The sequence below is a fragment of the Ovis aries genome, chromosome 22 (genome assembly GCF_016772045.2).
Source record: "Ovis aries strain OAR_USU_Benz2616 breed Rambouillet chromosome 22, ARS-UI_Ramb_v3.0, whole genome shotgun sequence".
Classification (NCBI taxonomy): Eukaryota; Metazoa; Chordata; class Mammalia; order Artiodactyla; family Bovidae; genus Ovis; species Ovis aries.
In genome coordinates, this window is record NC_056075.1 from 22,741,603 (window position 1) to 22,755,653 (window position 14,051).

Below are 14,051 nucleotides of genomic sequence, written 5' to 3' on the forward strand. Positions count from 1 at the left end.
GTCACTCCTGCCCCCTCAAAGTTTCTCAATGCCAAATTGAGCTCTTTCCTCTTAAGAAGCACAAGGTTAGCAAGTCAGATCTAACAGTATATAAAAGTAATTATATACTAAGGCTGATGAGGTTAATCCTGGGAATACAAGGCTGATTCAATATCTGAAAATCAATTAATCTGCCATATTAACTATCTAAAGAAAAAAAATCACTTGATCATATCAGTTGTTGAAGAAAAGGCATTTGACAATAAAACATCCATTTTTGATCATGAACATCTATAAAACTTATGGCTAATAACATACTTCACAATGAGACACTGAATGCATTTATCCTAAAATTGGGAACAAAACAAGATATCTACTTTTATAGTACTAGAAGTCCTAACCAATAGTGAGACAAGAAGAGGAAATAAAAGGCATGTAAATTGAAAAGAAAGAAACAGGGACCTCCCTGGTGGTCCATGCTCTCAATGGAGGGGGCCTGGGTTTGAACCCTGCTCTAAGTGCTAGGATCCCACATGCCATAACTAAGACCCGGCACAGCCAAATAAATAAATAAATATTTTTAAAAAGAAAGAAACAAAACTGTCACTATTTGCAGAAAACATAATTGTCTATGTAGAAAACCCCGAGGAAGCTACCCCTCCCCACAAAAAAATCCTAGAATGAATAACTGAATTTAGTAAGGTCATAGGATGCAAGGTCAACAGACAGAGATCAATCACATTTCTATATTCTAACAATGAACATCTGGAAACTGAAAATTAAAACACATACCACTTAACAAATATGCCAAATAAAATTAAATACTTATGTATAAATCTAACAAAACATGTATAGAACCTGTATGCTGAAAATTACAGTACACTGATAAAAAATAGTAGTAGGTACACAGACATACCGTGTGCATGGATTAGTAGACACGACATAATAAAGGGGTCATTCATCGCCAAGTTGAACTATACACTCAGTGCAATTCCTGTAAAACTTCCAAGATTCTTTTTGCAAAAATAGACACGTTTACCATGTTAAAATGGAAAGATAGAAGAACTAGAATACTGGAAATACTGGAAACAGTACTTAAAAAAAAAAGAAGTAAATTGGAAGAATCACACCACCTGATTTTAATATTTAGAATATAGCTGTAGTAATCAAGAGAGTGTGATATTGTCACAGAGTTTGACACACAGATGAGTAGAACAGAACAGAGAACCCAGAATAGACACACAAATAAGGCCAACTGATTTTTAAAAAATTGTATTGAAGTATAGTCAATTTATAATGTGTTAATTTCTGCTATACAACTAAGTGATTCAGTTATACACACACACACATATATATATATATATATATATATATTCTCTTCATACTATTTTCCATTATGGCTTATCACAGGATATTGAATGTAGTTCCCTGTGCTGTACAGTAGGAGCTTGTTATTTATCCATCCTGTATATAATAGTTTGCATCTGCTAATCCCAAACTCTCAGTCCCTACCTCCCGCACCCACTCCCTCTTGGCAGCCACAAGTCTGTTCTCTGTGTATCTGTAAGTCCAGTTTTGTTTCTTAGATCTGTTCATTTGTATAGTATTTAGATTCCATATATAAGTGATATATTATGGTATTTGTCTTTCTCTTTTTGACTTATATATTATAATTTCTAGATCCATCCATCCATAATGCCTTATATATTTACACCACAACGTTTTTTTATTTTTAACTATTTATTTTGTATTGGAGTATAGATGATTAATATGCTAGACAGCATGTTAAAAAGCAGAGACATTACTTTGCCAACAAAGGTCTGTCTAGTCAAAACTGGTTTTTCCAGTAGTCATATAGGGACGTGAGAGTTGGACTGTAAAGAAAGCTGGGTACTGAAGAATTGATGCTTTTGAACTGTGGTGTTGGAAAAGACTCTGAGAGTCCCTTGGAGTGCAGGGAGATCCAGCCAGTCAATCCTAAAGGAGATCAGTCCTGAATATTCATTGGAAGGACTGATGCTGAAGCTGAAACTCCAATACTTTGGCCACCTGATGCAAAGAACTGACTCATTTGAAAAGACCCTGATGCTGGCAAAGATCAAAGGCGGGAGGAGAAGGGGATCACAGGGGATGAGATGGTTGGATGGTATCACCGACTCAATGGACATGGGTTTGAGTAAACTCTGGGAGTTGGTGATGGACAGGGAGGCCTGGCATGCTGCAATCCATGGGGTTGCAAAGAGTCGGACACAACTGAGCGACTGAACTGAACTGATAGATGATTAACAACGTTGTGATAGTTTCAGGTGGACAGCAAAGAGACTCAGCCACACATATATGTGTATCCATTCTCTCCCAAACTCTGCTCCCATCCAAGCTGCCACGGAACATTGAGCAGAGTTTGATGTGCTATACAGTAGGTCCTTGTTAGTTATCCATGTAAAATATAACAATGTGTTCATGTCTATCCCAGACTCCCCAGCTATCTCTTCCCCCCATCCTTCCTCCCTGGCAACCATAAGTTCATTCTCTAAGTTTTGAGTTTCTTTCTGTTTTGTAAGTAAGTTCATTTGTGTCATGTCATTTTAGAGTCCACGTATAAGGGATGTTATGCAATATTTTTTCTTCTCTGACTTACTTCACTCAGTATGACAATCTCTAGGTTTATCCATGTTGCTGCAAATGGCATTATTTCATTCTTTTTAATGGCTGAGTGATATTCCAGTGCATATATGCACTGTATCTTTATCCATTCCTCTGTGGATGGACATTTAGGTTGTGTCTTGTCTTGGCTCTTGTAAATAGTGCTGCTGTGAACATAGGGGTGCATGTATCTTTTTAAGTTATAGTTTTATCAGGGTATATGAGGAATGGGATTGCTGGATCATAGTCTACTTTTAGTTTTTTGAGGGACTTCCATACTGTTCTCTGTACTGGCTGCACCAACTTACACTCCCACAAACAGTGTAGGAAGGTTCCCTTTTCTTCACAACTTCTCTAGTGTTTATTATTTGTAGACTTTTTAAAGATGGCCATTCTCACTGGTATGAGGTGGTACCTCATTATATTTTTTATTTGCATTTCTGCAAGTAGCAGTGATGAACATCTTTTCGTGTGCCTATTGGCCATCTGTATGTCTTCTTTGAAAGTATCTGTTTAGGTCTCCTGCCCATTTTTCGATGGGGTTGTTTGGTTTTTTGTTATTTAATTATAGGACTTGTGTGTATATTTTGGAAATTAAGTCCTTGTCAGGTGCATCATTTGTAAATATTTTCCTCCCTGTCCGTAGATTGTCTTTTCCTTCCATTTATGGTTTCCTTTGCTGTGTGAAAGCTTGTCCTTTTAATTAGGACCCATTTGTTTACTTTTTCTTTTGTTTCTATTGCCTTGGGAGATGGATCTAGGAAAACATTGGTATGATTTTTGTCAGAGAATGTTTTGCCTATGTTATCTTCTAGGAGTTTTATGGTGTTTTAAGTCTTTAAGTTATTTTTTAGTTTATTTTTGTGTATGGTGTGAGGCTGTGTTCTAGCTTCATTGATTTACATGTGGCTGTCCAACTTCTCCAACTGTTTGCTGAAGAAACTGTCTTTTCCCCAACGTATATTCTTTTTCCTTGTCAAAGATTTATTGTCCATAAGTGTATGAGTATGTTTCTGGGCTTTCTATGCTGTTACATTGATTCATATATCTGTATTTCTGCCAATACCAAGCTATTTTGAGTACTGTTAGCTCTGTAGTATTCTGTGAAGTCTGGGAGGGTTATGTCTCCTGCTTTGTTCTTTTCCCCCAGGACTGCTTTTACAATTCTGGATCTTTTATAATTCCATATAAATTTTAGTTCTGTGAAAAATACCATGGGTATTTTGATAGGTATTGCATTTAATCTATTGATTGCTAAGGCCAGTTGAATTTTGACAAAGGTGCAAAGACAACTCAATGAAGAAAGGATTTTTTTTTTTTTCAACAAATGCTGTTGGGACAACAGAACATCATATGCAAAAAAAAAAAAGAACCACTTTCATCTGAAGCTCATCAGTCAGTCAGTTTAGTCACTCAGTCTTGCCTGACACTTTGCAACCCCGTGAACTGCAGCACGCCAAGCCTCCCTGTCCATCACCAACTCCCGGAGTTTGCCCAAACCCACGTCCATTGAGTTGGTGATGCCATCCAACCATCTCATCCTCTGTCGTCCCCTTCTCCTCCCATCTTCAATCTTTCCCAGCATCAGGGTCTTTTCAAATGAGCCAGCTCTTCGCATCAGGTGGCCAAAGTATTGGAGCTTCAGCATCAGTCCTTCCAATGCACACTCAGGACTGATCTCCTTTAGGATGGACTGGTTGGATCTCCTTGCAATCCAAGGGACTCTCAAGAGTCTTCTCCAACACCACAGTTCAAAAGCATCAATTCCTCAGCACTCAGCTTTCTTTATAGTCCAACTCTCACATCCATACATGACCACTGGAAGAACCATAGCCTTGCCTAGATGGACCTTTTTTGACAAAGTAATGTCTCTGCTTTTTAATATGCTGTCTAGGTTAGTCATAACTTTCCTTCCTAGAAGTAAGCATCTTTTAATTTCATGGCTGTAATCACCATCTGCAGTGATTTTGGAACCCCCAAAAATAAAATCAGCCACTGTTTACCCATCAGTTTGCCATGAAGTGATGGGACCAGATGCCATGATCTTAGTTTTCTGAATGTTGAGCTTTAAGCCAACTTTTTCACTCTCCTCTTTTACTTTCATCAAGACGCTCTTTAGTTCTTCTTCACTTTCTGCCATAAGGGTGGTGTCATATGCATATCTGAGGTTATTGATATTTCTCCTGGCAATCTTGATTCCAGCTTGTGCTTCATCCAGCCCAGCGTTTCTCATGATGTACTCTGCATAGAAGTTAAATAAGCAGGGTGACAATATACAGCCTTGACGTATTCCTTTTCCTATTTGGAACCAGTCTGTTGTTCCATGCCCAGTTCTAACTGTTGCTTCCTGACCTGCATACAGATTTCTCAAGAGGCAGGTCAGGTGGTCTGGTATTCCCATCTCTTTCAGAATTTTCCGCAGTTTATTGTGATCCACACAGTCAAAGGCTTTGGCATAGTCAATAAAGCAGAAATAGATGTTTTTCTGGAACTCTCTTGCTTTTTCCATGATCCAGCGGATGTTGGCAATTTGATCTCTGATTCCTCTGCCTTTTCTAAAAACAGCTTGAACATCTGGAAGTTCATGGTTCACGTACTGTTGAAGCCTGGCTTGGAGAATGTTGAGCATTACTTTACTAGCGTGTGAGATGAGTGCAGTTGTGTGGTAGTTTGAGCATTCTTTGGCATTGCCCTTCTTTGGGATTGGAATGAAAACTGACCTTTTGCAGTCCTGTGGCCACTGCTGAGTTTTCCAAATTTGCTGGCATATTGAGTGAAGCACTTTCACAGCATTATCTTTCAGGATTTGAAACAGCTCAACTGGAATTCCATCACCTCCTCTAGATTTGTTCGTAGTGATGCTTTCGAAGGCCATTTACTTCTGTTAGGTCCATACCATTTCTGTCCTTTATTGAGCCCATCTTTGCATGAAATGTTCCCTTGGTATCTCTAATTTTCTTGAAGAGATCTCTAGTCTTTCCCATTCTATTGTTTTCCTCTATTTCTTTGCACTGATCATTGAGGAAGGCTTTCTTATCTCTCCTTGCTATTGTTTGGAACTCTGCATTCAAATGGGTATATCTTTTCTTTCCTCTTTTGCTTTTTGCTTCTCTTCTTTTCACAGCTATTTGTAAGGCCTCCTCACACAGCCATTTTTGCCTTTTTGAATTTCTTTTTCTTGGGGATGATCTTGTTCCCTGTCTCCTGTACAATGTCACGAACTTCCGTCTGTAGTTCATCAGGCACTCTGTCTATCAGGTCTAGTCCCTTAAATGTATTTCTCACTTCCACTGTATAATCATAAGGGATTTGATTTAGGTCATACCTGAATGGTCTAGTGGTTTTCCCTACTTTCTTCAATTTAAGTCTGAGTTTGAATCCAGAGTAGGCACTTGTTTAAGTCTCTAAACTCAACAGTAAGAAAACAACTCCATCAAAAAATGGGCAAATGACTTGGACAGACAGATCACCAAATGGTGTTTGATGTCACTGGCCATTAGGGAAAGGCAAATTTAACCCACATTGAGATACCACACCTTACGTACTAGAATGACTTAATAAAAGTACTGAAAGTACCAAGCACTAGAGAGGCTGTGGAGAAATCAGAATCCTCATTGCTAGTGGGAATGCAAAATGGTATAGGACTCTGGAAAAACAGTTTGGCAGTTTCTTATAAAACCAAACATACACTTATTCTTTCACCCAGAAATCCTACTCCTGGATATTTATCCCAGAGAGATGAAAACCATGTTCTTTACACAAAAACCTGTACCCAAATGTTTACAGCGGCTCTATGCGTACTTGTCCCAAAATGGAAAAGCCCAGTGTCATTCACCTAGTGAATGGATAAGCCAATTGTGGTAGAAACATGCAATGGAATACTACTTGGCAGTAAAAAGGGAACAGGCTATTGATTTAGGTAGCAGTTTAGACAAATCAGCCTGAAAAGGTTATATACTGTAGGATTCCATTTATATGAACTCTTTGGTAAAACTGTGGTAAGAGACTAGATCAGTGGTTCACGGGAGTTGGGGTGGGGGAGGGCTGTGATCACATAGGAATAACAGAGGGAGTTTTCTGGGGTGATGAGACTGTTCTGTATTCCAACTGACAGTGCTTACAGGGATCTATGTGTATGTTAAAACTCATAGATATGTGTACTAAAAAAGTCAATTTTACTATACAATAATTAAAATTAAAAAATTTTTTAAGTACCAAAAGAATCTTAACATACAAATCTCAGCCTAGTTCACACCAAGAATGGCACCCAGGTGATGCAGCGGAATATCAGGCCCTGCCTTCTAAGACTGAGGTCTGAAGTCACTGAGATCAGGTTTAAGGGAATGGCCACCTATGAACACGGACCTGAATTCAGAAAAGCCCTTTCCTCTGTGGAAAGGCTAGACTGGCATGGGGAGCCTATTTCTTCTGTCCCTGGGCTCTTCTAACCAATATTAGAAAAAAATTTGTTACTGGAACTTGTTCTTTCAAAACCTTCAGTTGAAGCAGCCCTGCAGAGACAGATCACACTTCCATCAATTTCAAGCCTACTGAGAACAGTAGAGAAACTACTCTTTGGTACATTAAGTCATTTGGCTTTGGGAGCCCACACCCTATATGTGTGTTAAAATTTATAGGACTCAAAGAGTCAGTTTTAACGAATTTAAAAAATTTAAAAACAAACAAAAAGAAACAGAATGTACTTCGCCCTGAAAGTGTCAAATGCTGGTTATAAAATTGCCCACGTCTTTGACTACAAAGCAAATATAGGTATAGCAATTGAGTGAATGCTCAGAAAAATCTGTTCCCTATCCTACATATCAAAAGATTTTTTTCCATTTAACAGTTTCATATCTCAAATATTCCCAACTTGACTATTTTTTTAAACAACAAACCAAATTGTTTGTACTAGAATTGTGTTCCTAAAGCAGCAGAACTAGATGACTTTAATTTTCTCAGTTGCTTTTTAAAGGTATTTTATATGTTTGTTTTCCCAAATATTTCTATTCCTTACATCTGAACGCTTTACCATCTTACACACACACACACACACACACACACACACACACACACACACACACATACACACACACACACACACAAAGGTCTTTCTCTAGGCTTTTTGTGCAGATTGTACGTCTCTTGGTGGGGGTAACGGGGGATGAGAAGCAGGTTTTATACAGCTGATGTGATCACTATACAGACAAGCTTGGAAAATGCTACCCAATCTGCCAATTAATTAAAGCATTAATCTGAGGAGCAGCCGGGCCAGGGAATATTTACCCTGAGAGGGGCGTGGTAGAAATTGAGTGGGAAGCTCCTTGTATTTGCATGAAAATGAAGGTGCTTAGGAAACCAGCTTCCTTTTGTCTCTAAAGGTGGGGCAGCCCTCATCCAGTCGCTAAATCTTTCTAGTCTGTTTAGGAATCCTTTAAGGAAGCTAGAGTCTGACATATGATAGCACTGTAGAAAAACAAAAATTAAACCCCAGGCATAGTAGGGTACTGAGCAAGTCCAGTATAGAGTAGCTTCTTAGACCTGGAATGAAACCTAAATTCAGGAGTTTGTGCTGATAATTAAGTAGAATAGATGTAATGTTTTTGCAGGTTTTAGAACCATATGTATGGGTTCAAATTCCAGCTCTGCTTCTTACTAGCTCTGTGATTTGGGGTCAGTCATGTCTTATCTGAGCCTTATTTTTTTCATCTGTAAAATAAAGATCATGAATTGCCTCATCATCTCAAGGTAGTTAGCCCTCTACTTACTGTAGACTGAAAGAAGGCTGGAGCGTGATTAGGACCTTTTGGTCCAGTTCAGTAGCTCAGTGGTGTCTGACTCTGTGACTCCATGGACTGCAGCACGCCAGGCTTCCTTGTCCATTACCAACTCCCAGAGCTTGCTCAAACTCATAACCATCAAATTGGTGATGCCATCCAACCATCTCATTCTCTATTGTCCCCTTCCCCTCCTGCCTTCAATCTTTCCCAGCATCAGGGTCTTTTCCAGTGAGTCAATTCTTCGTATCAGGTGGCCAAAGTATTGGAGTTTTGCTCAGCATTGCTCCTTCCAATGAATATTCAAGACTGATTTCCTTTAAGATTGACTGGTTTGATCTCCTTGCATTCTAAGGGACTCTCAAGAGTCTTCTCCAACACCACTGTTCAAAAGCATCAATTTTTTGGTGCTCAGCTTTCTTTATGGTCCAACTCTAACATCTGTACATGACTACTGGAAAAACCATAGCTTTGTCTAGACAGACCTTTGTTGGCAAAGTAATGTCCTGCTTTTTAATATGCTGTCCAGGTTGGCCATAGATTATAAACTGCCTCCAACACAGCCTTTTGTTCTTTTTAAAATTATTTTTCAGCAAGGGACTATAAACCACAAGTTTCCCCCTCAGCTTCCTGGGATGTGCTGCATTCTTTATCTCTGAGAGAAGTGACCTTGATTATAACTACAAAAGACCTGAAGACAGCAGCTCATCCTGAGATCTCTTTGGCCTGTTGGCTGTACTCAAGATGAGGTTTACCTGTGTATCCCTAGGGAGGGTGGTGAAATGGACATGGAAAATTGACTCAGCTGTATTGATGATATTAAAGGATTACTGTTAATTTTTAAACTGTGGTTTGAAATATGTATGTGTGTGTGTGTGTGTTTGTGCATATGTATATTAAAAACATAAAATTTACCATCTTAACCATTAACTCATTGTTAATTTTTAAACATGGTAATGATACTGTGGGTTGTTTTTTTTTTTTAATCTTTTAGAGCTACAAACTAAAAATTTTACAGACAAAACAACATAGTGTCTGGAGTTTGATTCAAGATAATCCAGAAGGAGGACGATGGTCCCAGCAACTAAGAACTTTGCCTCACAGCACAGACAAAATGGCCTCTTTCTACATTTAGTTTCTTGTAAGATGGCACCTCCTCATGCTCATTTCTTTTCTTACAGAGCTCTCAGAAATTGAGCCCAATGTATTCCTTCGTCCATTTCTGGAAGTAATTCGCTCTGAAGATACCACTGGCCCTATAACTGGACTTGCACTCACCTCTGTCAACAAGTTCCTGTCCTATGCGCTCATAGGTAAGCACTCGGGCTTTTTTGAGTGACCACACCCTTTCATTTCTTTGCCATTTCCAGGGTGGTCAGGCTTTAGGCAATGAGCTGGTGTTGCTGGAAAGTTTTCCCCAGCTATCTGTTTCCTTGTAGAAAAGAAATAGGATTGTTTTTTGGTTACTCATCACACTAATTGATTGAGGTTGTATAGAGTGGGAGTGAGAGGTTTCCTTGGTGCTACTGATTTCTTTGTGCTTTGGAGGCACAAAGGATATGATGCCCTTGGAGGTTTGATTTTAGTTTATCTTTGTTTTTCCAGTATCATGTATGATTATTTTAAGAAGATAAATAATAAAGAGTTGACTAAAAGAAAAGTTAATGGTCTCTCTCAATGTTCCTCATCCTTCTTTAGGTAAATGATGTTAATAGGAAGGTTTGAATCTTTCTATACCTTTCCATACATGTATATAAATATATGTAAAGTCCTACTTCTTTTTAAAAAGAAATAAAAATAGAATTGTGTGCTAAATTTTTTTTCATTTAATAGTATTAAAACAGTGTACATAATATAATTATCTATCTGATTTATTATTTTCCCTCCAATTTTATTGATATAATTGTCGTATAACATTGTATTAGTTTAAGATGTACAGTATAATGATTTGATATATGCATATGTTGCAAAATGATTACCATACTTAGTTAAGTCCATTACTTCACATAGTAACAAATTTTTTGTCTGATGAGAACTTTTAAGATCTGTTGTCTCAGCAGCTTTCAAACATACAACACAGCATTGTTAACTACAGTCATCATGCTGTACACTACATCCCCAGAACTTAATAATCTTATAACTGGGAGTTTGTATGTTCTTTTTTTATTGTAATAAAATATACATAATATAAAATTTGCCATTTTAAAGTATATAATTCAGTGGCGTTAACTATATTCACAGTGTTGTACAGCCATCCCCACCATCTGTTTCTCAAACTTTTTCATCATACCAGACAAGAAATTCTAACCATTAAGCAATAATACACCATTTCCCCTGCCCCTCAGTCCCTGGTAAGGTTTTTATTCTTTTGGTAGCTGTATAATTTCTATAGTATAGATATAACACAGTTCACTCAATCATTCTCTTATTGGAGAATATTTAATATTTAAGTTGTTTCTGTTTTTTGTTGTTTTTTTTTTAGAAAAGATTTATTTATTTTTGGCTGTGCTGGGTCTTCCTTGCTGCACGTGGGCTTTCTCTAGTTATGGTGAGCCCAGGCTACTCTCCGTTGTGGTGCACCGGCTTCTCATTGTGATGGCTTCTCTTGTTGGGGAGCAGAGGCTCTAGACACATGGGCACCCTGGCTCAGTAGTTGAGGCACACGGGCTTAGTTGCTCAGGGGCATGTGGAATCTTCCCAGACCAGGGATCAAATTCATTTCCCCTGCATTGACAGGCGATTCTTAACCACTAGCCCACCAGGGAAGCTCACATTGTTTCTTATTTTGAGCCATTACCAATAATGCTGAAATAAGCTTCCTTGTTCACATAGCTTTGTTATAAAATTTCCTTTTGTATGACAGATTCCTGTACTTGAAATTTGAATGTCTTCTCCTTTATTGAGTTGTCTTTGGTTTTCTTATCAGTTTGTAGAAGTTCCTTGTATAGTGAGAATATTAACCCATTATCTATCATAGTGTTACAGATTTCTCTCAGTCTAGCCCAAATGTTTTATCTAGTCTATTGTTTGTCTCTGAATTTATTTATGGTGTATTTTAAAAATTTCTTTTTAGTTGATTTTGTCACTCAAAATCCTGAATTCTTTTTCTCCTGTTGTCTGCCCATGTGCAATCATGAGCAGCACAGAACACGGGCAGCTGTCCTTATTTCTAAGTGGGGAGACAGGAAAAGTGGCAGCTCAGGTAGCTAGCAAGAAAGGAAAATGCCCTTCAGTTCAAGGCAAGAAAACTCTTTATCTTTTCTAGAAAATTGGATTTGTTTAGTTGAAACATTCAGGATTGGGAGCAAATATGCTGGTGCCAGCTAGGTTCTGAATAGGGGCATCAGCTTCTCCAGGCACCCTGGTCCTAGCTTCATACTTGTCCTAAGCAAAAATCAGGCCCAGCTGCTTAGAGCCTTGCCCTGAGCACCACCTGCAGGTCATCTCTCTTCATGGCCTCCAGTAGCTGCCCTCTGTGCCTTTTCTCTCTCTCTGCTCTTTTGTCAGTGTTACTGTCTGGCCTCTCTTGGCTTGGCAGACAAGCTGGTCATTGGAGACCTCAGGCCAGCTGGTCACTGAAGTTTCCTGTGGTGGGAAAAGAGAATGCTGGAGGTGGTGATTGCAGTGGGCATGAGAAAAGGAACAGGAAGGAGTGTATGAAAGCCAGAAGGCAAAGGAGATGAGATTGGCAAATTTCCCTGAAGTCTTCTCCAGGGTGGCCAGGAAAGGAGGAGATTCTAAAGAAGAGGTCCTGCAGAAGATAAGGTCTGTTACTGTTAAGTGAAGCAATCTTTTGTTTAGGCTGCCCTTCTTGAAGGAATTGCCCTCCATCTCTCAATCCTGTGATGAAGGCTTCTAGGATTATTTTAGATCCTACTCCAAAGACCAGCCTTTTATTTGGCCCCACACAGCTGCCAGATCAGGATTTGTGCCTCTGATTGCCTGGCTTGTGAGGCCCTGCCTGTGGTTCGAAGGACCTGTCACTTGTACTTGCCTTTTAAGAAAATTAAGTTTGCTACTTCATTCAAGCTCAGAGGATAAGAGCTACAAAAAGATCAATAGAGCTTAAACCACTTTAACTAGGGAGGTTACTGAAAGAAGGGAAGAAATAAACCCTCAGAAGTTTGTGAGGTGAGAGCAAGGAGCCACACTAGGAGCCATTCACTAGGAGCTCTGAAACACTCACACGGCACCAAGAAGGTCCTGGATTTTCTGAGCAAGGAAATGTCCTTCTGTGGACTCTGTCCAGCAGGCCTGTGAGAGAGGACTCAGGCAACTGCCTTGAGAGCATAAGATTTTCTGTATTGATTGAGAGAAACATGGAGAGTTGGGTAATAGAAGGAGCTGGGTCACTTCCTCTACTATAGATTATCGTGAAATTGGCTTCCTTCTGCATGACCTCTAAAGTAGCTATTCATGATGCTGAGTAGAGGCATGAAGTAAATATAGGACAATAAGAGTCTTTGACTAGGTATCAAAGACTAACCAGGACGGAAGAGAAAAATGAAAACCAATCACAGTTGATGAAAGTGTTCTGGCTCATTGTTGCAAGAGAAATGTTCTGGTTTATCAGCCATCCCCAGAGCTTCAAATTCAGGAACTCCATTATTTTCAGGTACAAGGAAAGAGAATGGAGAATTTCTTCTAATTCCTACACTTTAAAACTAGGAGGTTCTCTTACCTTACACCATGTCACCTCTGGAGCATTTTTCTCTGTCACTCACAAAGTTTTTGTCATATCCCCATCTTTTTTTTTCCTATTTGTACCCCCTAAGAACAATCCAGGCTGTTCTGGAGGACCCTTGTAAGCCTTGATGGAGGTCACTTCTTTGTCTACTCCTTATGGGTATTTAAATCATGAATGGGAGCAGTTTCCTCCTTGGCAACATTTGTGTTAGCTTCTACCCCAGTGCTGGTTGTCAGAGCTGACATCTCCCTTCATATTCACAGTTTAAGGTCTTCCTCTCTCCTGCTTCTCAGTTAGCTAGCCTCCAGCCCTCTTCAGTTTGTCCCCGTCACTCCTTAATCTTTATTTAAGGATATTTGTCCATGACATACTGTTAAGCATGAAACCAAAGCAGGAAGTGCTCTCTGATTTGCTATAATGGGCACCCAGATCTGCATATTGGCAGCAGTGACTGTCCATTTTTCCCTTCTACTCCCCTACCTCAGTTGCACCAGAATATTGCATTCCAAAAGCAATCAGATAGAGAGATGTGTTGAAAGAGAACACATGAAAAGAGAAAGCCTTCAACCTTGACATTCAAAGCTCTGGCCCTCCCAGGCACTTGCTCTGGGCCAAAACCTCAAACTTCCAGGTCTTTCCTCTATCAAGTGAGTAGCTTTACATCAGTGATTCCCAAGTGTGGTCCCCTGACCAGCAGCATTAACTTTACCTGGAATCTTGTTAGAATTGCAGATTCTCAGGCCCCATGCTAGACCTACTAAATCAAAAATTTGGGGTGTGGGCCAGCAATTTTTATTTTTTACAAGCTCTCCAGATGATTCTGATATGTGATTGAGAACCACTTTTACACAGTAGCGTTTGTGCTGAGACAGGCACAACATATATCAGCCAGTTACAGGCAAAACCTCTCAGGTAATTCAAGGAGCCATGGGTTAGAGAATTGAAGAGGAGAAAACTAAAGTCTCTCA

General features: G+C 39.2%; 1 protein-coding gene across 20 annotated transcripts in view; it reads left to right on the plus strand.

The window, feature by feature from the left end:
- GBF1 (golgi brefeldin A resistant guanine nucleotide exchange factor 1) overlaps positions 1–14,051 on the plus strand; it is a 124,700-nt gene that overhangs the window by 82,689 nt on the left and 27,960 nt on the right. For all 20 annotated transcript variants that reach the window (XM_060405162.1, XM_012102849.4, XM_012102851.4 and 17 more), the window contains one exon: positions 9,578–9,709. In XM_060405162.1, the coding sequence (XP_060261145.1) occupies positions 9,578–9,709 (132 nt within the window). The remainder of the gene's footprint in view (positions 1–9,577; positions 9,710–14,051) is intronic.